Raw genomic sequence first — 24896 nt, 5'->3', positions numbered from 1 at the left:
GGTTTGCTACAACTTATAATATGTGGCCTCCTTTATGTTTAAAATTGTTGTGCCAATTATATATAGACATATACTGTACAATTATAGTATATAGTGAAATATAGACATTTTTTGATAAGTTCCAATACAAGTACACATTTTCATAATGGACGTCAGGATAAAATTCATTATTTTAAAAATTTCCACCCTTGAACGGTATATTGTGTATTTTTTATTTTATTTTTATCTTAAAGGGGTTTTCCAGCCAGTAAAAATTGAGGGCCTATCCTCAGCATAGGCCGTCAATAGCTGATGGGTCACAGTGCTGTTTCCCCTTCATTTCTTCTTGCTCACTGTGAATCCTCGACACAGATATAGCAGCGATTCACAGGCATCACAGCCTTTTCTCCTATTCACATCAATGGGAGAAGAAGGCTGCAATACCTGTGAATCGTATGAGCGCTGCACCCCCTTCAAAACAGCTGATTGGTGGGGGTCCCGGGAGCCGGAACCCGACCGATCAGCCATTGATGGCCCATCCGGACGATAGGCCGTAAATTTTTCCCTGCTGGAAAACCTCTTTAATAGGTTAAAAATGTTGTGCACATTAATTTTCCAATCTATCATTATAGCTGTTGGAACTCTATTTTTCTATTACAGAGCTCCAAAACCTTTGTATAGACTTAGGCCTCATGCACACGACTGTGCATTACGGTTTGCATACTATCCGCAATCGCACCGCCGCAATTGCGCGTAGTATGGGACACATCCTATCCTATGGGCCAATGCACACAACAGTGGTTTCCATGGTCTGTGCATTGTCCGGGAGTCCGGACCGTAAAAGAAATAGGACAAGTCATTTTACGGGCCACATTTACGGTCCGGGCCTCTTAAAGTCAATGCACAGCTTGTGTGTACGATCCGTGATTGTGAACGACCCATGGATGACACTCCTCGGGCAGTCCGTGGCGTAATCACAGACCGTGCACACGGCTATGGTCATGTGCATGAGGCCATAAAGTAAACTGTTAGAATACTGTCACCACTAGAGGGAGCACAGGCTCTCATTGTATACTGTTCCTAAACTCCCCCTAGTGGTAGCAGAATTTTATTGCCATCTCAATATGTCATATAGTTCTGCTGCTGTCTCCTGAGTCCCTTCTGAGCAAGATATTCAGTGCACCTACAGTCAGAAAACCCTGCAGGGATGGGTAGCGGATTGAAGCTGCTTTTGCGGGCCGTGCTCACATTAAAGAGTAAAGGAGCACGGTCCGTAAATGCAAAAAATATGACATGTCCTATTTTTTGCGCATCATTTCTACGGCCCGGACACTCACCCATAAATACATGGGAAGGTGTCCGTGGGCCATAGAAATAAATGAATCAGTAATTTTATCCACAATTACGGATCCATAATTGTGGATAAAAACAATGGTTGTATGCAAGAGGCCTAAGAGGGTAGTCAGGGGGCCTACTATGACCCCGTGTACCGGCCCTGTCCATGCTCCAGACTTTATGGCTGCATTTTACTATATTCAAAACGGGCACCTAAATAGCATATTATAAAAAATGACCCCCACCAAAGTATTCTGTATCCGTAAACAGAGAAAAAGAGATCGTTTTTTTTCAGAGAAATTCACCTTTCCGGGACACCAATATACCGCCTGGCTCCTGGGATATGCAGAGACGATGCTAAAAACATGAGTCAAGTAATCAGGAGGAGTCCTTGACAAAAGGTAATTAAAAATAAATCAATATTATTGGCATACGGGGCACAGCGCTGATTTAATGGCTAATTGAAGGCTCAACTTACGATTATTTAAAAGAATTTGCTGGAGCGCTCTCCAAATGAGGGAGTGAACGACATATTAAATAAATGGCTGACAATTACAGATTGTAGACACTACATTGGATGCCCAAAGGAACCATGTACTCAAGTCACAGATGCATTATGGGTGAATAATGTTCCCAATCAAGGTCAGATTTCATATGTGTGTAGGAGGTCTTCTCGGTTTGCACTTAGCTCTGCTATGCCGGCTCTAATAAGAGTACTTCTGATGACACTTATTTATATATAGGGATGTTTGTACTTGTACTATAGAGGACACAACCCAAATACTACAAACTGATCGTGGCCGTTTAGTAGAGCGTCACCCAAAATCCGTAATTCTTATTTAGGCTTGTGCCAGGAGATGTAGGATCATAATAAGACTTGTGTTGTATAATAGGGCCAACACTATCAACTATTCTGGAGTTGTACGCAGCCGTAATACAACATCCATAGAAGTCTACTGAGTCATACTGTTCCTTTCATTTCATATCGAGGCCAATGGAGGTTTTTTCTGTCAGATTATAATATGGTGCAGCCTATGGGCATCATATGGCGGCATGCAGAATGTCTACAGCTCAATAGTACAGTGTTATAGGGGCCCTGTGCGCTGCCATACAGGCTTCTTTCACACAGTCCTGGAGTGTACTTGAGGCTTTAGGACTTTTTTTTCATCTGGAATTGCCAAATGTATGGTGCGTCCGGCTACGTCTGCAGCTCGTGACCTGCATAATATGGCCGGTAGTTGTTTAGTCCTTCCATAACATTACGGTCTATGGTTGAAGAGAGTTAAGGAGGGGGGGGGGGTCCAATGATGACGTCATGTCTCGTGTGGCTCTGGCAGACCCTGTTATTTTTGTTTATGGACATCAACACCTTGTCTTGTCAGAAGGACCAGAGGTAGAAGTGGAACTACAAGGAAAGGACCTATTTCATGAATGCCCAGGGTTATCTGGGTTATTATAACGTCCGTTGAAACAAGTTGTGGATATTTTTTAGTTTTTAAAATAGTTACTGCACCAATTCATATATGAAGAGCAAATGTCTTGGTTATTTGCAGAACACCCTATAAATACTTCAAGGGTGTCCATAAATGAGGTGTACATATATGGAAATGTATATATTTATATATTTATACAGGGCAGTCCATGACTCTGCTTAGGGGTCAAAATACTTGGTTTCCAGACAAATGAGAGTCGTTTTTTGGGTCGTTTATGGGTAGTAATAATATCCTTGGTAATCTAGGGTAGTATTGAGGTTATTTCCAGGTTTCCTGGTGGTCTATGGAAGTGAAGGGGTTCATTTGTATTTTGTGTCCTGTTGGTTACTAATAGAAAACAATTCCGGTAGACATGGCCCTCGAGTTCTGCGTTTAGGCATCAATCAAGCTTTACACAAAACGCATGAAAAAAAACGCATTGGAAAAACGCAACTTGGTTATGAGGTGAGCAAAACTTGAGGTACAAGCTTTTTTCACTTTTCACAAAGTTTTACCTTATTAAGTAGTAAGATACATATTTTATAAGAGACTCGCTCCAGGTAAAAAGCACTTTGTGAATGAATTGATTAATAAACTGGATGAAAAGTCGTAAAATTACATTTGCTGTACCAATCTGGGAGATCTGGAAAATATTTTGTCCAGTGAAATAATGTAACTGTAATAAACTGCGTTGTAAGGCTCAGTTCACACTGAGTTTTTTGCAGGAGGAAAATCTGCCTCAAAATTTCAGATTTTCTTCTGCCTGCACGCCGATTTTCGTATCGTTTTTCGCCCACTGCCAGAGCGCCGCGAGCATAAAACGCAGCGAAATACGCTTTCTCTGCCTCCCATTGATGTCAATGGGAGGTCAGAAGCGTAAATGCCCGAAGATAGGGCATGTCCATTCTTTCTCCCGCGAGCTGGTTTTTCCGTTCGCGGGGAAAAAACGCCTCCGCCTCCCATTGAAATCAATAGGAGGCATATTCGTCAGTTTTTTGCCGAGGTTTTGCGCGCGGTTTCCGCGTATATAAACTTTTTGTGAACCCCCCCTTAGGCCCTGTTCACACAGAGTTTTTTTTACACGTTTTTTTGGCGCGGAAACCGCGTCGGAACATGCGCCAAAGAACGACCGAAAATGCCTCCCATTGATGTCAATGGGAGGCGAACTTGTTTTTTTTACCGCGAGCGGTAAAAAACGCTTGCGGCAAAAAGAAGCGACATGCCCTATCTTCGGGCGTTTACGCCTCTGACCTCCCATTGACATCAATGGGAGGCAAAGAAAGCGTATTTCGCTGTGTTTTTGCCCGTGGCACTCAATGGGCGTGAGCGAAAAACGCGGCAAATTGCGTGCAGGCAGATTAAAATCTGCCTCAAAATTCAAAATGGAATTTTGAGGCAGAATTTTCCTCCTGCAAAAAACTCAGTGTGAACAGGCCCTTAGGGTCCTAAGTGAGTATCACTTGGATATATTATATTGGACTGATTGGTCTAATGCAGGGGTCAGATACCTTTGGCACTCCAGCTGTTGTGAAACTACAATTCCCAGAATGCCCTTACAGGCTTTGGCTGGAATAATAAAGCACTTGGCTGTCATGGCATTCTGGGTGTTGTAGTTTCACAACAGCTCGAGTGCTGAAAATTGCAGACCTCTAGTCTAATGTGCTAATGACTTGCCCCCTGTTTGTATAGTGCCGGTCTATACAAGCTTAACCGTCATATTTTACTTACATTGAAAGGGGTTGCCTGATTTCAACAAATGAATGTTATTTTTTTGAATAATTAAAAGTTATACAATTTTCCAATATACTTTCTGTATTAATTTCTCACGGTTTTCAAGATCTCTGCTTGCGGTTATTCAGTAGGAACATTCATTCTTTACAATTCTGCCATAATAATGTCATGGACACACCGGTGCTGGGTTCGTTACAGTATGTGTATCACAGCTGTGTGTTCATCACATGATTATGGCAGAATTGTATCTACTAGTAGTAAAGAATGAATGTTCCTACTGAAAAACAGAAAGCAGAGATCTTTTAATTATGCAAAAAAAAAATAACAATAATTTTCTGAAACTGGACAACCCCTTTAAAGTGTAGCTAAAGGTTTAACAAACTTCTCACATGTCACAGTGACATGTCAGAAGTTTTGATTGGTGGGGGTCCAAGCACTGAGACCCCCACCAATTGCTAAAACTAAACAGCCGAAGCGCTCGTGTGAGCACTCAGACGCTTTGATTCTTTTTCCGGATGGCCGATGTAGCGGAGTACGGGCTCATAGACTTTCTATTGAGTCCGTCCTCCGATACATTGATTTCCGGAAAAAGCCGAACAGAAGCTAAATGGCCGAGCACTCACACGAGCGCTTCTGCAGCTTCGTTTTAGCGATTGGTGGGGGCCTCAGTGCTCGGACCCCCACCAATCAAAACTTCTGACATGTCACAATGACCTGTCAGAAATTTGTTAAACGTTAACATTGATGTTAAGAGCCTCTGTCGGGGTTTTGATCACTTTTGACAGCAAGAATAGCGATATTCTTGTTATCAAATAGACGGAAACCCAGACAGACCCCTTCATAAGACAATGGGGTTCATCAATTGCCGTTTGGTTCTGTCGTACGATGGATCCGGCACAGCGTTATGGCTTCCGTTATAAATGTGAGCTATGATGCCAGTGTGAATAGAGCCTTACAGTCTAAAAATGCTTAACAAATTGTTATAGGATCATTTCATGCATGATGGTCATTGAGATAATTGCCCAATATCGCTTCCATTATATCTGAATATTGCACCAACTTTACAATTAATAACTATAATGCTTCCTTAATAAAAGATGTCAGATATGAAGCTTGGAAGAAATGTTGCTCGTACATTTTTGGATTACTACCAGCTGAATGGCAGCATGGCAAGACCTGTCGCTACTATATCACATGCACAGTAAGTAGAAGATATTTTTAAAAAGGAAAAAAGTGAAATATATAAGAAGACATAGCAGAGTTGAATTTGTCATGTACCTCAGTGGAACTGTGTAGTTTGTGCATTGCGATAGGGCTTATTTAAAGGGATTGTCCCCAGGACCTATTAGGGCATATAGAGATCACAGAGGAGGTCCTGAGTCAGGACCTCCTCTATTAGCCAGAGGGGCGAGCTGGTGCAAAGAGACTTTATCTCTGGAAGACTCGGCGTTACAATATACCACATGGTCATCCGCTGATTTCAATGGACGCCATGTAATACTCCTTTCCCCATGTAAATGTGTTGGCACCGGCTGCTTTCAGCCAATGGAGTCGATTTGGAAATGCAACATTTTTTGATGGACAACCCCTTTAAAATAATTAATTAGGTGTAGCCCTATGCAAAAACACATATAATACATTAGGAGTACCAAATGACAAACACAAATAGAATGAAAGATTTAGGCTGCGTTCACATGGGGCAGATATCCGCCCTGTGTGCCGCAGGGAATTCTGGGCAAAACTTACCAAACTGTGGTACAGTTTTTCAGCCGGAATTTCCACTGCGAAAAACTGCAGCACTTAGTCGGCCGGCCTCCTGGAATAACGTTTCATCCTATGTGACCGCTACAGCCTGTGATTGGCTGCAGCGGTCACATGGGATGAAACGTCATCCCAGGAGGAAGAAACACAGACTCCTGAGTAAGTATAAGATTTTTATTTTTCTGATTTGCGGATTTTGCGGCGGAATCGCTGCGAACCAGCTGCAAAAAAACACAACAACTGCTAATGTGTTGTAGGTTTTACCACCCATTGAATTCAGCAGTTTACGCAAATACAATTGACGCGCTGCGGAATAAGACTCCGCACCGCAGGTCAATTTTTGAGCTTTTTTTCCGCTCAGTATTTACGCAGCGTGTGCATGAGATTTGTTTTAACTCATCCACTCTGCTGCTTCTGTATTTGTTGCGAATTTTCGGCAATGAATTCCGTTGCGGAAAATCCGCTGTGTTTACGCAACGTGTGAATTGACCCTTAAAGAACTCACGGCACTCCATAGTGCAGAATCGTTTGGTTCAATATTATAAATAATAAGACATATAAGACCCCGATGGAGGAGATCACGTTTTTGGGTTGTGCAAACACAGGCAAAATTCGGAAAAGTGTTTTTTGTTTTTTTTTTGGCAACAGCAGATTCAGGAAAAAGAAAAGGATCTAATGTGTTGGGGCACGTTACCAGAATGCCTGAAGAAGGCAGTGGTATGGTGCTGCAATTGTGTAGCATATCCCAAAATGATAAAACCTTTGATGACAAACTCAGCTCTGCTTCCCTGTGTTTGATATTTTGGTTTTCAAGGCAGATTGCAACAACCAGCTTTGAAAACCAACATATAACATATTGCCCTTGAATTATCACAGTATTATTAGTAATCTGATCGTACTGTATCTCCCCGTCATACCGTACTGACAGAGGATATGCGTCTTGCGGTTTATCATTTTATATTGTTTATGGAGCTGAACACATCTTAACCTTTAAGTGATGCAGTAAAGAAGATATATTTGACAATCAAGAATAAAGTCATGTCTTATCATTAGACCAGGCTTACATTTCTAGTAGGAAACCTTTACCTTCTGTGTGTATTTGCACTTTGCTTCCATGGAAGACTTGCAAGGAAATGAAACCTGAAATAGAGAATCTGATCACTCAGGCGCGTAGAGTCCGAAGTCGCAGTACAGGGCTGTAGTAATGAACATTGGCGCTGCATATCAAGTCACAGCCTCCCTTGTATCTACTATTATCTGCCCTCCCTGTCCTTTATACTGATGGAGGGCAGATCACTCAGTCTGACCCTTTTATATCTACTTGGTCTTAATCATGGACACATTTTACCTGGACCTTCTAGTAAAATATCCGAGACGGCATCAACCAGATTATTACATCTTTGCAACCATGGCAGAGTTCATCTTGCCCAAGTTATTTTGCAGTTACAGGGTCAATTCACACGTAGCGTAAATACTGCAGATTTTCCGCAACGGAATTCGTTATGGAAAATCCGCAGCATAAGACAGTAGCAGCAGAGTGGATGAGATTTGAACAAATCTCATCCACACGCTGCGTAAATAAGCAGAAAAAAATCCTCAAAAATCGACCTGCGGTGTGTTGTTTTTTTAATCCGCAGCATGTCAATTGTATTTGCGTAAAAACGCTGCATATTTTTTGCCAGCTTTCCCTATTGAATTCAATGGGAGGTAAAAATCTGCAACAAATAGTAGAGCTTGCATTTTTTTGCAGCGGAAATGAGGCGATTGCACGGAAAAAAATAAATTTTTGGTGCAGTTTTTCATCCGGAATTCTTTGCGGCGCACAGGCAGATCCGTTGTGTGCTTTTACGTATTCGCCCTGTGTTAAGTGACCCACAAAGCTCCTTAATTGAGCAAGACTTTCTAGGTTCTTTGTAGAGCGGCAGCTCTTGTGATAGGTGGGGGTCCCAGGGATGGGGCCCCCAGCGATGAGACATTTATAAATGTCTTATGACTATGTTTTTTCTGCTCTCACAACATGTAGCGCCCTCTGCAGCATTTCCTTGTCCCTCTGTACGTGTCCTCCTCTTATTCACAGCCATCTGACTGCATAATTAACATATCAATAAATATAATTTGCATATGAATATATACGGTTCACTGTATTCATATGTGAATTTTCCCTTAAGTAGACGTCCTTCCCTCAGGGCTGCCTATGCACTGGCCGGAATAGAAGTATGAATGCTTGCTGGTCCAGGGGAAAAACTGCTCCATTAAGAGGATTCTTCCTACGCTAGTTTTGCAAAAAGGAACAAGTACACAACTTCTTTCATCACATTGATAACTGGGTCCATTAGTATACACAGATAAACATCAAATGGAACATGATGTCAAATTCAAACCATTTTCTTAAGTGTCTGAACCAAGAAACTCTTTCCTCCCATTTATCTTACGGAATAATGTCAAGCTCACAATGAAATTTCATTTTTGCATAAGCAGCGCTGCAGAATTGCCCTGTTCCCATCCCATGTCATCTCGCCCTGTGAGTCCTTGGATGTTGCGTCTTGCTTCTGGTCTTTCATGAAAGAATTTAGAATAAAAGAGTTTTCTTAAATAAATACTAACTTTTCAAACAACTTATGCTGATCTAATAACATACCTGATATATATCAACTGTAATTTCCTTACTGTTAAAATTTAGCTGTTTTATCCATGCAAATTCTGTGTAAAGTTACTGCCACTAGGAGTTTCCCTTTCTGTATTCTGTTGTCAATCAAAACCAAGTCTATGGAGAGGGGAGGGGGAGCAGAGAGGGAGAGCGAAAGACATGCTGACAATACAAGTCTATGGAGAGGGGAGGGGGAGCAGGAGCAGAGTGAGAGACACCGACAGATGTACTGCAGCCTCCTGGTGAGTGTTATATCTCACCGTGGTGCTGGATTCTAAGCTACGCTGCTCATATATATATATATATATATATATATATATATATATATATAATAGATAGAGATAGGAGAGCAGGATTCTCCTCTTCTGTGTGTGCAGTGTATAGAAGACATGATAGCAGTTAGGCTCCGTCAACTAGCTTTGAGACAACTAAGAATTAGAGGGAGAGCCTGCAGAGGGGAAAACTGCTAAAAGATGAAGAATACAAGTAATATAATGGCCAGAAATGGTGTTATTCCTCATGTACACACATATGACAGCTTATTCTGAAACGTCACCTGAAAAGTTGGCTACGCTGAGAAGACACAGGTTGCGACAGGGTCGGACTGGTCCACAAAAGTGCCAGAGGGTGTTTCTGACAGGTTCACATTAATGGGCCCTTACTACAACAGGGCACAACCGGGAACCAAAGGTTCAGTAGAGACAATAACTTTTACCTAATTAAAAACAAAGCTTAGAAAGAACTTACCGTAAACGTGGACATGCACGGGTTCTGTATGGAGGAAGAGTGGGCCCAAAGTACCCCAATCTGACACTGTGCTGTTGCAGTACTGATTCTGAAAATGAGTGGAGTAACTATAGGGGTGCAGAGCATGTGGTCACACCTGGTCCCTGGAGCAAAAGGGAGCCCAAAAGTTCCCTCTGCCCTAAGACTAGATCAATACTATAAATTGCAACGGATATCATTTTGGCTTTTGTCAAGCTGGTATATGTCATCACATACCGAGGAATCCCGCAAAAAATGTAGACCACATATATATACAGTATTTTTATTTTTTTTTAAAACATTGGAGCCTACGGTCATCTTATGCCACTGTACGCCTATACATTGGAGGCATCTTTTGGAGGTATAAGTCTGGAAACGCAGTGTGAATAGACCCTAACTGTACAGCAAAGAGCAGCAGACCACGTGGATTTTTCTTTTTTTACATTGGGGCCAATGTGTGTCCTATCTCACGGTTTGCTTATACGTTTTAGCCTTCAGTCGGAGATATACGTCAGAGAATACTCCCGGCGTATTTGGAAGGCTCAGACAGGACGTGAACAGACTTAGGCTCTATGCACACTGCACTGGCAGTATATACTGGTGGTATACGTCAGGAGGACATCTTCATGTTTGTACTTTTCATACAACCTCCTCCTATGTTTTACATTCTGTAAGCAGTATGGTTTCTCCCACCTCTGTGGTTATGATTACATATAATAAATCTCCTAAATGAGTCCAGCATAAATGCTTCGGGTTGCACAGTGCATCCTTCGTATTTGATTTCTACATCATATTTTCCTTTCTGGCTTCATATAAAACATCTCAGAAAACTTGGGCATGAAATGTGAAAAGAAAAAAAACCTGTTTTGCCATTCCTCTAATAACACGCAGAGTGCACAGTATGATAACTTTCTATTCTCGCCGACTTGCTAATTATCCTGATAATTCTGCTTAACACTAGGGTCGCTCTGCTTGCAACTGCAGAAAACCAATTACAGTAAGGTCAGGCCTTGTCTGTCGCTGCGCAGAAATACATGTTTATGAACTAGATTTTATTATGCTGGAAATATGGTGCGGACATATTTCTTTACACAGCATTAGTTGATGGAACACAAACCTAATGGATATTAAGTTTACGGTATGAAATAAATGTTCCGGTTGCTCTAGAAATATTTGTAGGCTTAATATAAATTCTAATATTTAATTGGTTCAGTTATGATTCCTATGGGAGATTGTTTCGATCACATTGGTTTTGATAGAGTCCATTTACGTATGTGTATAAAAATATCATATCCTATAACCCTCAGCCTTCTCTTTTCCAGGGTAAGTATATTTAGTCTAAGTTCCTTCATAGAAGGAATTTGTTTGGCCTTCTTTGGTCCTACTCCAGCTCTTTCATATCATTTTTATGAACTGGCGCCCAAAAATAGACTAGCATATTTAAGATACGGCCTCACTAGTGCTTTTTATAGGATTTTTTTTTTTTAATGCAAGATAATTTCATGTTAGCTTTAGGTGCAGAAGACTGGCATTGAGTGCCGTAATTTAATTTATGATTAATATTAACACCAAAATGCTTCTCACAGTAGTGAGCCACTTCCTGTATAAATGGAGTACATATATTTGTCCCTATAGTGTAAAGCTTTAGGGTCCTCCTACACAGTCCGACGTGGGCCGTGTAAAGGAGTGCACGATGAGACAGCACGTTGATTGGAACTCGTTTGCTCCTTTCACAAGGAGCTATGGTCAGTAATGGAGACGAGGGCTCGTTACTTCGATCACTTGTCCCCATACATTTCTATCATGTTGGCAGCATGATAGAAATGTGCTGCGGACAATGATAATATTTTAGGCTGCATAAACCATGCAATGAGCTGATGAATGAACGTTTGCTCGTTCATCCGCCAATCATTGCCCTTTTTGCACAGGGCAATGATCGGGAACAAGCGTTCTGTGAACGCTCATTTGCCCAAAAATTGGCCCATGTAAAAGGGCCTTTACACTCGTCAACATTGAACTTATCTGCCAATTAGGCTGCCCATTCAGCTACTTTATCAAGGACCCCTGGAGAGATAAGATATCCTGTCTAGGGTCATGTAACATGAAGGGAGCAGGGCTTTTATATAATCATTATAAGCTCCATGCTAGAAGGGTGGAAGCCATATGGAGTACTTGAGTAGGTATTCTCTCAAACATAAGTTTAATGTAGCAAGAAGAGTCAAGCCGACTATACACATTACATAAATCTTGGCTGAATAGTATCCTTCTTTCCCTATGATATCTGCCATTGGGGAACTGTTGGCCTGCCCCCATACACATTAGAAGAATGGCTAATCCAGCCAAAATCAGTAGGTTTGAATGTATGGACGACTTTACCTACGTCTCAAAAGATTAGAAGGTTCTAGAAACTGGTATATTTGCTAAAAAGGGTCAAATTTGGGTCACAAAGGAGGAATAATTTACTTGGCTCAGAGACAAATCACAAATGATGCCCGTCGAGTTATATATAGAAATAAATTAACCCCTTAAATGACTAATTAACCTCAATTCTGGTGCTGAAGATTTAGTCACCCTGCTCAGCCGGTTTTTTCATCATCGGTGATATACTCCGTTGCCTAACAGGGTCACCTTCCTATTGGTAGGAAGGGAACAAGATAGTGGGTCTATATAATGTGGTCCTCTAGACTGAACAGTATCTTAAGGGAACATCTAAAGGTACCTTATATAAAAACAACCCCTGCTCTATGCTGGTTTGTCTTAGGCCTTATTCAGACTAACCTATTTTACTTCCATGTGCTGTCTATTAAATAACGGACAGCACACGGACCCATGCAAATCAATGGGGCCATTCACACATGCGTGATTTTTCTCGCAGCATGTGTCCGTTGCGTGAAATTCACTGCATGTCCTATTGTAGTCCATTTTTTTCAGACCATGTCCCCCAATGAAGTCTATGGGTGCGTGAAAAACACGGATAGCATGTGGACGATATCAGCGTGTGGTAAGTGTTTCACACACCAGTTGCTAAAGAAATTGAGAAAAAAACCAACAAAAAAATAGGAACACGGATGTAACACGGAACTGAAATGCATGAAATATGCTCTTTTTTTTTTGGCGGATGCAAAACGGACAAGCTCTTCTGAATATGGCCTAAGACCCTCTTTTTTTGTGAGTAACAAGTTAGGCCTCATGCACATGACCGTAGCCATGTGCACGGCCGTGATTTTCGGGTCGGGTCGGCCGGCCGCGGAGTAACACCCGCGAGCCGCTCGCAAATCGCGGGCCATGCACATGGCCGCGTCCATTATTTTCTATGAGCCTGGACCGCAGAACACGGCCGTAATAAGACATGTCCGTTCTTTCTGCGGTCCGGGCTCTTGGGCCATGCACGGACCTTGGAAACCACGGTCGTGTGCATGGCCCCATAGGAATGAATGGGGCCGCAATTCTCCCCTGGATTTTCTGGGGAATTGCGGCCGCAAAAACACGTTTTTGTGCATGGGGCCTTAGGGTCACAGAACACACTTTTTGGATTCACGGCTCAGAATTTCGTGCACTGTTGTGATAATGATATTGTAAGACAAGTTTCTGCAAGCCCTTCCATCGTTACGAGTAGAGTTGCTTACCTCTTTGTATATCCTATTTGTGCCACCGGAGAATAGGCAGCAAAACAGCTGACATGTGAATGCTGGGCTTCTGTAACATATTTTGCTTTTCGGATCACATCTTAGTAACTTAATAATCAAAATGTTTCTTTACTTTTAAAACTTTCAGCAACGATTGAGTCCACAAAACTGTTCTCCGCACCTGCAGGGCATGGTATGTTTTCATGACGGAGGGTGGTAGAATATTTTTGATGATAAAACATGCATACAAAGAGACCCAGTAGATGAGAGTCATCACTATTCACTGCCCACGCACTGTAGGCTCCTCTGTTCTGTACCTCCTGCTGCTCGTCATTGGAAAAGCAGAGCTAGTTATGTACCGGCAGGCAGAACAGGAACACACGCTAAATATTTCTGTTAATTCACCATTTCTCAGCTCTGCCATGCAAAACATAACCCATTGTAACATATTTTGTTTTCACTGTCGTTGTACCCGTAAATATAGAAAAAAAAACTAACAAATCTACACCCAACTATATGAATTTGATCGTTCTCAGTGCAGAATTAAGGCCCCATGCACACAACCGTAAAAATCGTCCGTAATTACGGCCGAGTGATTGGTGCCATGACTAAGGACAGGTGATCTGTCGGAAACGCGTAAGCTTACTGCTGAGACAACCACACTTACTCCTAGTGGATTTTACTTTTGTCTGAAATAAAGTTGGAATATTACTTCCTTTTAACAAAAGAGCGCTGGATCAAATTCTTCCGTTTCTGCTGTGTTTGTACCGTGTGCCGCCACGTGGATCCGTGCGCTGTCCAAATCTGGACATACATACTGGTGAGCTGGAGGAATCCTATATTTTTTTTATAAATCTTTGTATTGGGACCTTGTATACACCTTCGGATACATAAAATAAAAAGGGACGCTACAATACTCATTAGTATGGTTCAGATTTGTAGGTAGGGGGTACAATAATTTTTGTGAAAGATCAGATCTGAAGGTAATTTATTTGTAACATGAAGCTGGGGGACCCTGCTAAGTAGTGAGTTGCCTTGCAGCACTGGGGTCTTGCATTTGAATCTGACCAAGGACAACATCTGCATGTCGTTTGGATGTCCTCTCCGTGTTCCCGGAGGCTTCTTCCGGGTACTCCGGTTTCCTGCCACACTCCAAAAACATACTGAAAGGTTAATTGGTTTCCTATGAAATGTGCCCTTGTGTTTGTGCCTGAGATATGGAAATTAGATTGTGAGCACCACTGGGGACAGGGGCAGATGTGAATGGTAACAATCTCCGTAGAGCGCTGCAGAATATGTTGGCGACATATAAGCAAAAGAAAATAAATAAAATTGTGACTGGTTATTGGGAGCAGTTTTATTCCCCTCTTCAATAAGGCTATGTTCACACGCAAACTCAAAAACGTCTGAAAATACGGAGCAGTTTTCAAGGGAAAACAGCTCCTGATTTTCAGAAGGTTTTTAAGCCACTCGCGTTTTTTACGGCCGTTTTTGGAGCTGTTTTCTATAGAGTCTATGAAAAACGGCTCCAAAAACGTCCCAAGAAGTGACATGCACACAGTGTTTTCAGACGGGCATTTTACGCCTCGAATTACGCCTGAAAAAACGGCTCCATTATGCCGACAAGCAATGGGCAGATGTTTGTCGCCATAATGGAGCCGTTTTTTCAGGCGTAATTTGAGGCGTAAAATGCCCGTCTGAAAAGACTGTGTGTGAACATACCCTTATTATTGCAAAGTGGAAGCGTTTAGGAACAACAGCAACTCAGCCATGAAGTGGAGACCATGTAAAGTTACACCAAGTGCGGGGTGCATAGTGCACAAAAGTCGCCAACGTTCTGCTGACTCAATAGCAGTTTATCATTGACTCTATAGAAAAAAGCTCCAAAAACGGCCGTAAAAAATGACCCAAAAATCGCGAGCGGCTTAAAAAACGTCTGAAAATCAGGAGCTGTTTTCCCTTGAAAACAGCTCCGTATTTTCAGATGTTTTTGACTCGGTGTGTGAACATACCCTAACACACAGTTTTTGGCAAGAATAAATCTTTCTAAAAAGTCCCTGCGCCTTATAGTCGTTAGTCAAGGGATCCGGCAGCGCCGGGCCCCCTGACAGCTTCTTACTTAATCCCTTCCCAACCCATGACCCCTAAACCCCAATCTATCTTACCCGGCTCCGCTGTCTTCCTGGTTAGGTGGTCGGGAGTTACGGAAACAGCCGAGTGTACTCTGAGCTATGCTGTTTCCGTAACTCCCATGGAAGTGAATGGGAGTTACGGAAACAGCGTAGCACCGCGAGCTAAGCTGTTTCCAGAATTCTAATAGAACTGAATAGCAGTTACGAAAACAGCGTAGCATGCTACACTCCTTCTGTAACTGTCATTCACTACTATGGGAGTTACGGAAACAGCGTAGCTCAGCGATTTACGCTGTTTCTGTAACTCATCCATGTATTGTACCAGGGATCTAATGGTCCCCTAGGGGAAATAATAAAATGTGTAAAAAAATGTTTTTTTTTTCTCCCAGCACAATGTAAAAAATTTATTTTACATTTAAAAAAATTGGTACCGCTGGGTCCTTAAAAGTCCGAACTATTACAATATAGCATTATTTGACTCGGACGGTGAACGGTGTAAAAAAAAATGAAAACCCCAGAATCTTTGTTTTTTTTTGTCACCATAGCGCTAAAAAGAATGAACTAAAAAGTGCTAAAAAAAAAATCGTATGTACCAAAAAATGGTGCTAATAAAAACTACAGCTCGCCCCGCAAAAAATAAGCCCTCACACGATGAAAAAATATAAAAAAAAGTTATGGCTCTCAGAATGTGGTGACACCGAACAAATTATTTTTTTAACCAATAATTTTTCTTTGTAAAGGTAGTAGAATATGAAATTTTTTCCTATTTTCTGTTGTCTAAAAGCTGGGTACGTTTTATAGTCCGAAAAATACGGTATTTTATTCTATTCGGTTGTTTTAGACTTTGCTACACAGGTAAGAGAAGTAGTAACCATGATGCCCATAGCAAAATTTGGACCAACTACACCATGACTACCTTCAGTAACATGTTAAGAATATGAAAAGCTTACATTAATGCAAAGTAATTTTACTGTACAGGGATAATGCAGACACTGATGTCACAGCATAGAGATAATACACACCGTGATGTCACAGCATACAGATAATACACACTGTGATGTCACAGCATAGAGATAATACACACAGTGATGTCACAGCATACACATAATACAAATGGTTATGTCACAGAAAAGTGACAATTAGCTAAGTGAAATTACAGAATAGGGATCATCTGTACAGTGTTTTTTACAGTACAAAGATAATGCACAAAGTGATGTCACCATACTGAGATTAGGCACACAGTGACATCACAGCATCGAGATAAAACACTCGGCAATGAGCTCAAGGACTCCAAAGTGAGGTCAAAACACAAAAATAATGTACACTGTGATGCCACAATAGGGGACTAATGCACACGATTATATATCATGTATACAAAATGTCACCATGCACATGGTTACATCACAGCACAAAAACTGATGTCATAGTGCAGTAATGTAGAACAACCTAAAAACACAAAAAGCACAGAGAACATAACACCCTAATTAAATATAAGGATATAAGTCTACCACGTATCGTCAAAAAATATAAATCCTTATTGGTAATAAATAACAGTACATGGTAACACATAGATGTATATAGATAGACTGAATAAAAAACAGGTCATATACGGAGAACAGCATTAGTGTTGTATAGATGAAATAACACCCAGGGGTAAACAGAACAAGCCATCTCAACCAGAACGTCCCATACTCTACCTCACCATAATATACAAAGCATTAATAACTGGACTAAAATGGCCAGATAGCCAGATGAATACTATAGGTACGTGAAAATAAATAATGAGGTGTGCAAAAAGCCAGACCTAAATACAGCACTGATCAAGCACTGGTTAACTAAAGTGAAGTAAATCATCAAAAATAATTAACCGTACCTAAAGACATGGTAGAGGGAGAAGGGCACGTCAGGAGATGTGGCACAGAAAAAAAACGCATTGATGCGCGTTTCGCCTAGACCGGCTTCGTCAGGAGGCTCTAATGTTACAGCACGAGGATATTGCAGCAGTAGAGGGATACACATAGCAGGGGCTCAGCAATTCACCATGGGTTTCCATTCATTTTGTTCTTCCATCAATCATAGCCATCACAAACTGCACCTTACCTCTGTGTGGGGATGGGCCCCCTTAAGGCGTTCATAAGAACGCTCGTTCTCGATCATTGCCCTGTGTAATAAGGGCAACGATCAGCCGTTGAATGAGCAAATGCTCATTCATTGGCTGATCTGCTCTTTTATGCAGAATTAAAAATCATCGTTGGCGGCAGCAAATCAGAAAAATGCGCTGCCGACATAATACAAATGTATAGGGACGAGCGATCATAGTAACGAGTGCTTATCCCGATAGCCAATCATTGCTCCGTGTGATAGAAGCTAATGAGCGACGATCAACGAGCTGTCTCGTTGATCGGCGCTCATTTACACGGCCCATGTAACAGTACCCTTAGTTGTTGGACCCCAAAGCAGCGGCTACCCTAGTAGTTACAGCCATGGTTTCCGAGTGCACTGCAGACAATACAGATATATGTCAGTCATGGTCTAAGAAGGGCTTGGCCACATCCTCAAAACATTTTTGGGGAGCGGGGTACTTTACATTGAGTTTTTTTTACACTCTTGACAATTGGAATTTTGCCAGAGCTAAAGCCCATAGCAAGTTACCAGTGCAGTACGGCTACCTAATTAACTTTTTTCTTTAACTCTTGCTTTGCCGGAGTCTCAGGGGCATGTGATGTGAATGATCTGTGGTATAAATAGAAATACGCTATTGTTCTTGCTGTAGGTTTACTCAGACCTGTGGGATTAGATGAGTGACTGGCTGCCTCAGCTGAAAGAAAAGGTTAGGAGTCTCTGATTTAGCATGAATGGTTGGCATTGTTGGGAGCGCCAGACATGATGCTTAATTAGAATATAGTGTTTGTGCGAGGCTATGTAATTAAACCAGGGGGACTCTACACCTTGTTGTTTTCCATTCATTAATGCTCATTTAAGCTCGTTTCACTTAAAAGTGATGGGTCCAGGAGACTCGTGAATAATTTTATCCAATGGAAAGGGTCACTATTCAAAGACACAGTAGGGTTTAATGCATAAACAAAACAGCAGGGACAAGAAACGCAGGCTATAATCCTTTTATAATACATCTGGATAAGTAGATTTCAGGGACCTTATGGGGAAAATTGTGCCAATTTATTGAACACCCGCATACACGTACAGTTAAAGTAATGGTAAAAGTAGCGTACAACAGGCTACAGCATATGCGAGCAGAGAAATAGCCAGCGACTTTATATTTAACTGTTGCACTGCCAAATCAAGCATTTTCAGTCCTATAAAATAATCATATTAAAGCCGAACTCCACCCAAAAATTTAGTCCTGACAGGTCTGCTTTAGTAAATGCTTCTATTCCCCATAAAATAATATTTTCTCAGCAGCTTTACTTATAACGCTGCTTTGTGCTGTCCCTCTGTAATTCCTCCTGGAATTATATGAATAAATTGACAAACGGGTGTTTACCATTTTCCTTGTCAATAAGGTGTGTCCCTAAACAGTCCGACACCGTCAGCATGGATTGGCTAGTGTTGGACTTTGCAAGGACACGCCCAAGTAGTTAATTTATTCATACATGTCCAAGAGGGATAACAGAGGAACTGTACAATGCGGAGTTTTAATAAAAGGAGCTCCGGCATTGCTATTTTATGGCTAAAATAGACATGTCAGGAGAGCTGACAGATCCTCTTTATCCTTAGTATCCCACCCCTCTAGGGGTCCAGAAAGCGGAGATATGGGGAACGATTTGATGAGATCCTCATACTGTAGTTGTTTTGTCTGTACCTTTTGTCTGTTCCTGCTTGTGACATTGAGGAAAGGCAATATTAGGCTAGGTCTTTAACAGCAATATAACGAGCCGCAATTATCGTAATTTCTAATCACGGCGTTAGTCTATGTGGATCAGATGAAAAAGAATGTGTACATGCTGTTTCATGCTCCTGCGATTTTAGGCATCGTCCTGCAAACAAGTCCTGAAAAATGTATGTTAAATTGCATGAAAAGGAACATTGGATTAAAACGTCTCACAATTTGGACTTAACATTTTGGTAAGTATGGTCCAGGCCTAAGGAATTCATAGGCTGCATTGACATCTCAGAAAAACACATTGCAACAGCACTCTGCGAATGCCTTAAGGGCTTGTCCACACGTAGTGGAATTGCTGCGTATTTTCCGTCCGGAATTGCGAACGGAAAATACGCAGCAGAATACAGTAGCAGCAAAGTGGGTGAGATGTAACCAGAAATTGACCTGCAGTGCTTATTTTTTGGACCGCAGCATGTCAGTCCCTGCTGCGGAAAGTGGACTGAATTGCTGCGTTTTACCGAGGAGATGTCACCATATCCCAGCATTGAGAAAGACGGTCAAAAACGCAGGAAACGGTGCATTTTTGCCGCAGCGGAAAGTCTGTTACTTTCAACGGAATTGCTGCCGAAATTATTCCGTTACGCAATACTGCTCAGTTTACTTATAAATGTGGGGTTCTTAGCTCACATTCGATCAAATTGTGTGAGCCCACCTGCCACGACCAGGCAACCTCTTCTAAGTGGGTCCCAAACCAAAAAAGACAGTGACATCATGAGCTCCTTTATTTTGAAAGCTGGTACAACCCCCCCAAATGGATAAATACACAATATATTTCTATAGTACGCGGTCTCTTTAAAAAGCGATAGAACGACGTGTACTGTGAATCATTTCTCCCAGACATAACATTCCATTAATAGGAGTAATTTCAGATTACAGGCTAATTATGTGTGTGGGAGGGGGGGGGTTACGGCTCATCATGTCAACCCTTATATAATTATTATATGTCTGTAGAAGACTCGGTGTGACTGTCACCAATATAGAGCATTTTTGTCTAACGGAAAACATAGGTTTAGCTAAAAGTGTCCATTAAGGAATCCATAGCGACCGTACGCCTCGGACAGTCTCCCGCGGAGAGCTTACAAAAATATCATTTTGCTACAATTACCCTGTCGAGTAGTTAGTAATCAGAATCTACACTTAGGAGCAGAACTGCATTATATTACTGAAAGCACAACAGCTGCCCAGCTCCGTCTCCGCAGTCTGACGGATTTGGTGGGCTACCACCGGAAGCGACTTTGTTGGTGCACAGCGCTGATATAAACACACATTGTAGCTTTACAATTCCACTTTGTAAAATCACTGACGTTATTATATTTCTGCGTGAATAGGGACCACTCTAAACAGGATCGGTAGGAGAGGGAAATTTAAAGAGGACACAATTGCGTTGGCCGTTATCAACGAGGAAACGTGTGCGAGGCGATTGTAGAATGAAATACAAAAGAAATAATATTCAGTAACCTTAATTTGTCTATTTTTAATAAAAAGAAAAAGGGTTATTTGTATGGTAATTCTCTATGTCTGATGTCAGAACCTGATGATTATACAGAGATAAGTGGTGTTACCTAGGCGCTGCTTATCTCTTCTTGCAGAAGCGGTATGTCACTGATCACTTTCATGGAAAGTTCCTTCTAACGTGTCAACCACTGACTGACATGTAGTGCTGCCTATGTAAGCCCGCTTTCAGACTGCTGTAATGCGGGAGGCGTTTTAGCATCCTTATTTTGGCCGCATCACGCGGACCTCCGAAGGTTTCATCTGAATTGAACTTACAAAACATTCTATGTTGATCTAGGTTCAGTGAAGTTCAACTGCGGAAGGTCCGGTGTTGCAGCCATAACCCGATGGCCTTAGAAGAGGTTCTTCAGCAGCTGCAGAATGTATTTTATCTTTAAAAAAAAGTCTACAGTATAAGGATAAAGGTGTTTCATATCCATTGATCAATCAATGGTGGACAGGAAGCTCTCCCTTACTCTTCATAAAGAGGTTCTGCAGCAGCTGATTGGGTATTATAAGGCTCTGTTCACACTAGTGTCCTGACTTACATTTATAATGCAGCTATGACCACTGTGGAAGATCTATTTTTAAATATCCTGGAAAGCCCTGAACACCAGTGTGAACAGAGCCTTAGAAATAATGTATCCCTTACTATGAATTATAAAGAATGTTATGCCAGTCGCGCAAGACCGATGTGCCACTTGGGCCGTTTTTAACGTGATGTGAGTGGCACCCATCATGTCCTATCTTTCCACGGATCAATGACGGGACTCGGCCGGCGCAGACAGTCATGTGGATGAGGCATTAGAAGTCTCCTGGGCCTTGTGCTGTTATGGGGTCACAGAGCTCCGATGACTTCTAATATGCTGACTTGCGCACATGTATGCCATATAGTCGCTCATAGGCTACTATTGTTATAACAATGTAAAATAAAGTACACCGCGCAGTGTACATTTTTATTTTGGTGGACGACACGAAAGCGCAGCTGGCCATGCTTTCCTATACAGAAAAAAAAGTATGTCAATGTATACCAGTCAGGTATGCCAAAACTTCCAAAAGGGCCATATTTTAGCGTCCGTTGAGCCAGAGTCTATGGACCCGTTCTCTGTATGTGCCAGTAGCATCACCCTGTGATTATATCGGACGTACACTGCAAACACAGTGTCAACGTAGCCTAATATTGTTGCCATTTATCTAATGTCTATGGCCAATTTTAGGTAGGATTGTGCAGGTTTCCTGTGTACAGAAAGCAGTGGATTGTGGGAGCTCAAATTCAACATTTTACACAGGTTTTTATTGTAACATTTGGTAAATTGAACATCTCAATAATGTTAATAGGGGCAGAGCTGTAACAATGTATCAGATAGGAAGGGATTGTGTATTTGATAAATGACTAAACAGCTACACGGGTAAACTAGGCAGAACATAACATTGTGGGTGTTTATGGATTTTGGGTAGAGTTACCCTTTAAGTCAATAGTATTGCTTTTCTTTTAGGCACAAGTCACTATCTAGCACAGCGGATTTTCCCCTATTGACTTTTTTTTCTGTTATTTAAGCAGAGAGAAGACATCAGCTGCTTCTGGAATATGTCGGCAGCGAACTGGAGGGTCGGCCAAAACTCGCAAGACTTCAACTAGTAACAGAGATCATCCCAAGTCTACATAGATCCTGTATCCAGTACTGATCCCAACTGTTATAGCTTCTTAAGTCGGCCATTGTTCTGTTGTATCTACACGCGTTCACACTGGTTGGTTTTATTGTCAGTTTTTTTCTCATTTAATTAAAAAGGCAAACATAATGATGTGTTTCTTTATTTAAAAAAAAAGCTGAACTCATGGATACAAATGCATCAAGCATCAGAAGCCAGAAAAGATTAAGCCCCACCCATTAGACTTCTTTAGGCAAAGGCTGCACGGTGACATGAAGTTACAAAAGTATCAAACTTAAAATGCATTTTTTTCCTCAATTTATTGCCCGTAGGAAACAAAGTTGCAATCAACTGCGATTATTACAAAAATAGTTGCAAGGTCACGTATCGTTTCCTTTTCCCGAGAAAACAACTAAAGGATTGTTTGCTCACAAAGAGAAGCGGCATACATGAAAAAGTGGCTTGGAAAATAGCTGGAAGAGACAATAAACCTTCCCTCTATCTTATCTTTATTAATCGAGCAATCAAATGTTAATTATTAGAACCTCGGAGCGGTCAATTAAAGGGGTAGTCTCGCAACAAGAACTCCTCTACACAGGCCATGGAATTGATAGAAAGGGATCCCGTTCTGGCAGACCTGACAGCTCCATGTATTAAAGGAGTTGTCTCACGACATGTGGCATAAATATCTGATAGTTGCGGGTGCCACCTCTGGGGCTCATACCTAACTCGAGAACTGGGTTCGCCCAACCCTCTTCCTACCTGGTGAGACGGCCGTTCACTTTTATGGGAGTTATAGAAACAGCGTAGCAAATTGAGCTATGTTGTTTCCCTAGGCCCGGCCACCTCTTCACAAAGTTACTGACCTGCGTCTGGCACCCAGCGGCCACCTTAACTGGTGGGGAAAGTGTCAGGGGACCCCCATTCTCGATATAGATGAGGGCACTGTTATGTGGCACTGTGTATTCGGCTGCATGGCTGGTTTAATACAAAATCGAGCCCTGGGCAACAAGCAATGTAGGACCCCATGGCTTGCTTTAGAAAGTTTTTCTTATAATATCAGCCACGTAACACCGCCGTACCATGCCAAGATTATAATACTCTATACAGCCCACATAATACCACCATACAGTGCCAAGATCATACTGCCATATAGAATCCACATGATACCATTATGTAGTGCCCAAATATGCAGTATACAAATAATACTCCCTTAAAGAGCCCACATAATACCGCCATATCGTCCTCACGATGAATAATACTGGGTGGTTTTAGTTTGTCCTTGAAATTCCCGACCTGGAGGGCCCCCGCTCAAGGAAATGTAAGTCCTGAGCAATTGCCCAGTTTGCCACCCCCTAAACCATCCCTGCCTGGCTGATGAATGGCCAATTATTTGGGTGCTAAATGACAATCGCTCTGTCTAGGCCAGGCTCCGAACTAGCTACACAGGGAACATTGGCCCAGAGTATACAAATACAAAAACTGATAAAAATATAGTGTAAAGCACATTATATATAGATTACAACCACAGCCTCTTCATCACGAGCAGGGCAACCCATGTTTAGTGTGAAGATCAATCTATGACCTGAGAACTAATTAAAATAATCTAATTGAATTTGCGCCGTTCCAGCTTCTTCTCTGATGAAGAATATTGTAGCGTAATTACAATAGGATGTAACATATGACACAAGTCCCGCAGAAACACAAATAGTTGAGGATCTCAGGAATTTTACTGTTAACTCTTAAGCCGTAGGGGAAGAAAAAAAAAAAGAACGACTAATTTACGTTCCCTGACAGTCTCTGCGTATCGGGTCTCCCGCGAGAGTCTTTAATTGCTCTGTAAACTTCAGACTTAAGTATTCCTCAACATCAAGAGTCAAGTTGGTGTTGAAAATGTGAAAAAAAAGTGCGGTTGACATGTTTATTAAATAGTTTTAACCACAAAGGAGGGGAAGGCTGAGATCTTACATATCAATGAATTTGCAGGCGAAATGTAACCGCGGTACTCGTGGAGTAAAATAAATAAATATAAAAATGAACCACACAGGCCATCCTGACACGATCATCACATATCAACTTAATTAGGCGATCCCGCATAAATTAATTTACATTTCAATTAATGTCCTTAGCAACAAAATGCTGCCTTAATAGGGTAATTGGATGCTAGGGAGTGCGGATAGACGGAAACAGTCGTTTCTTAGGAAGAATTCCGAATATTTTTTTTTGTTCTCTGCATTACTATAAATTACCTAAATAATGATTGTTCGTTTGGGCAGGTCCTTGCTCCCTTCTGGGTCTAATTATAAAGACTTAGTACCTCATTAAGCAAAATGGTTTTGGAGTCACAGGAAAACATTACTCTAGTTGAGAGTCATTAGTTTTTACAAAAGAGGGAATTCTGCA

The 24896-nt window shown here is 41.6% G+C and overlaps 1 protein-coding gene across 3 annotated transcripts in view; it reads left to right on the top strand.

Moving 5' to 3' along the window:
- Positions 1–22630, top strand: part of AGBL4 (AGBL carboxypeptidase 4) — a 1201113-nt gene extending 1178483 nt beyond the window's left edge. For 2 of the 3 annotated variants that reach the window (XM_075832129.1, XM_075832131.1), the window contains exons 12-13: positions 5622–5718; positions 22402–22630. In XM_075832129.1, the coding sequence (XP_075688244.1) occupies positions 5622–5718; positions 22402–22510 (206 nt within the window). In that variant the 3' untranslated portion in view covers positions 22511–22630. The remainder of the gene's footprint in view (positions 1–5621; positions 5719–22401) is intronic. The other variant, XM_075832130.1, reaches the window with a different exon arrangement.
- The last annotated feature ends 2266 nt before the right edge of the window (positions 22631–24896 follow it).

This window comes from Rhinoderma darwinii, chromosome 7 (assembly GCF_050947455.1).
Source record: "Rhinoderma darwinii isolate aRhiDar2 chromosome 7, aRhiDar2.hap1, whole genome shotgun sequence".
Taxonomy (NCBI): Eukaryota; Metazoa; Chordata; class Amphibia; order Anura; family Rhinodermatidae; genus Rhinoderma; species Rhinoderma darwinii.
The sequence above is the reverse complement of the archived record's forward strand: the minus strand, read 5'-3'. Positions and strand labels throughout refer to the sequence as shown.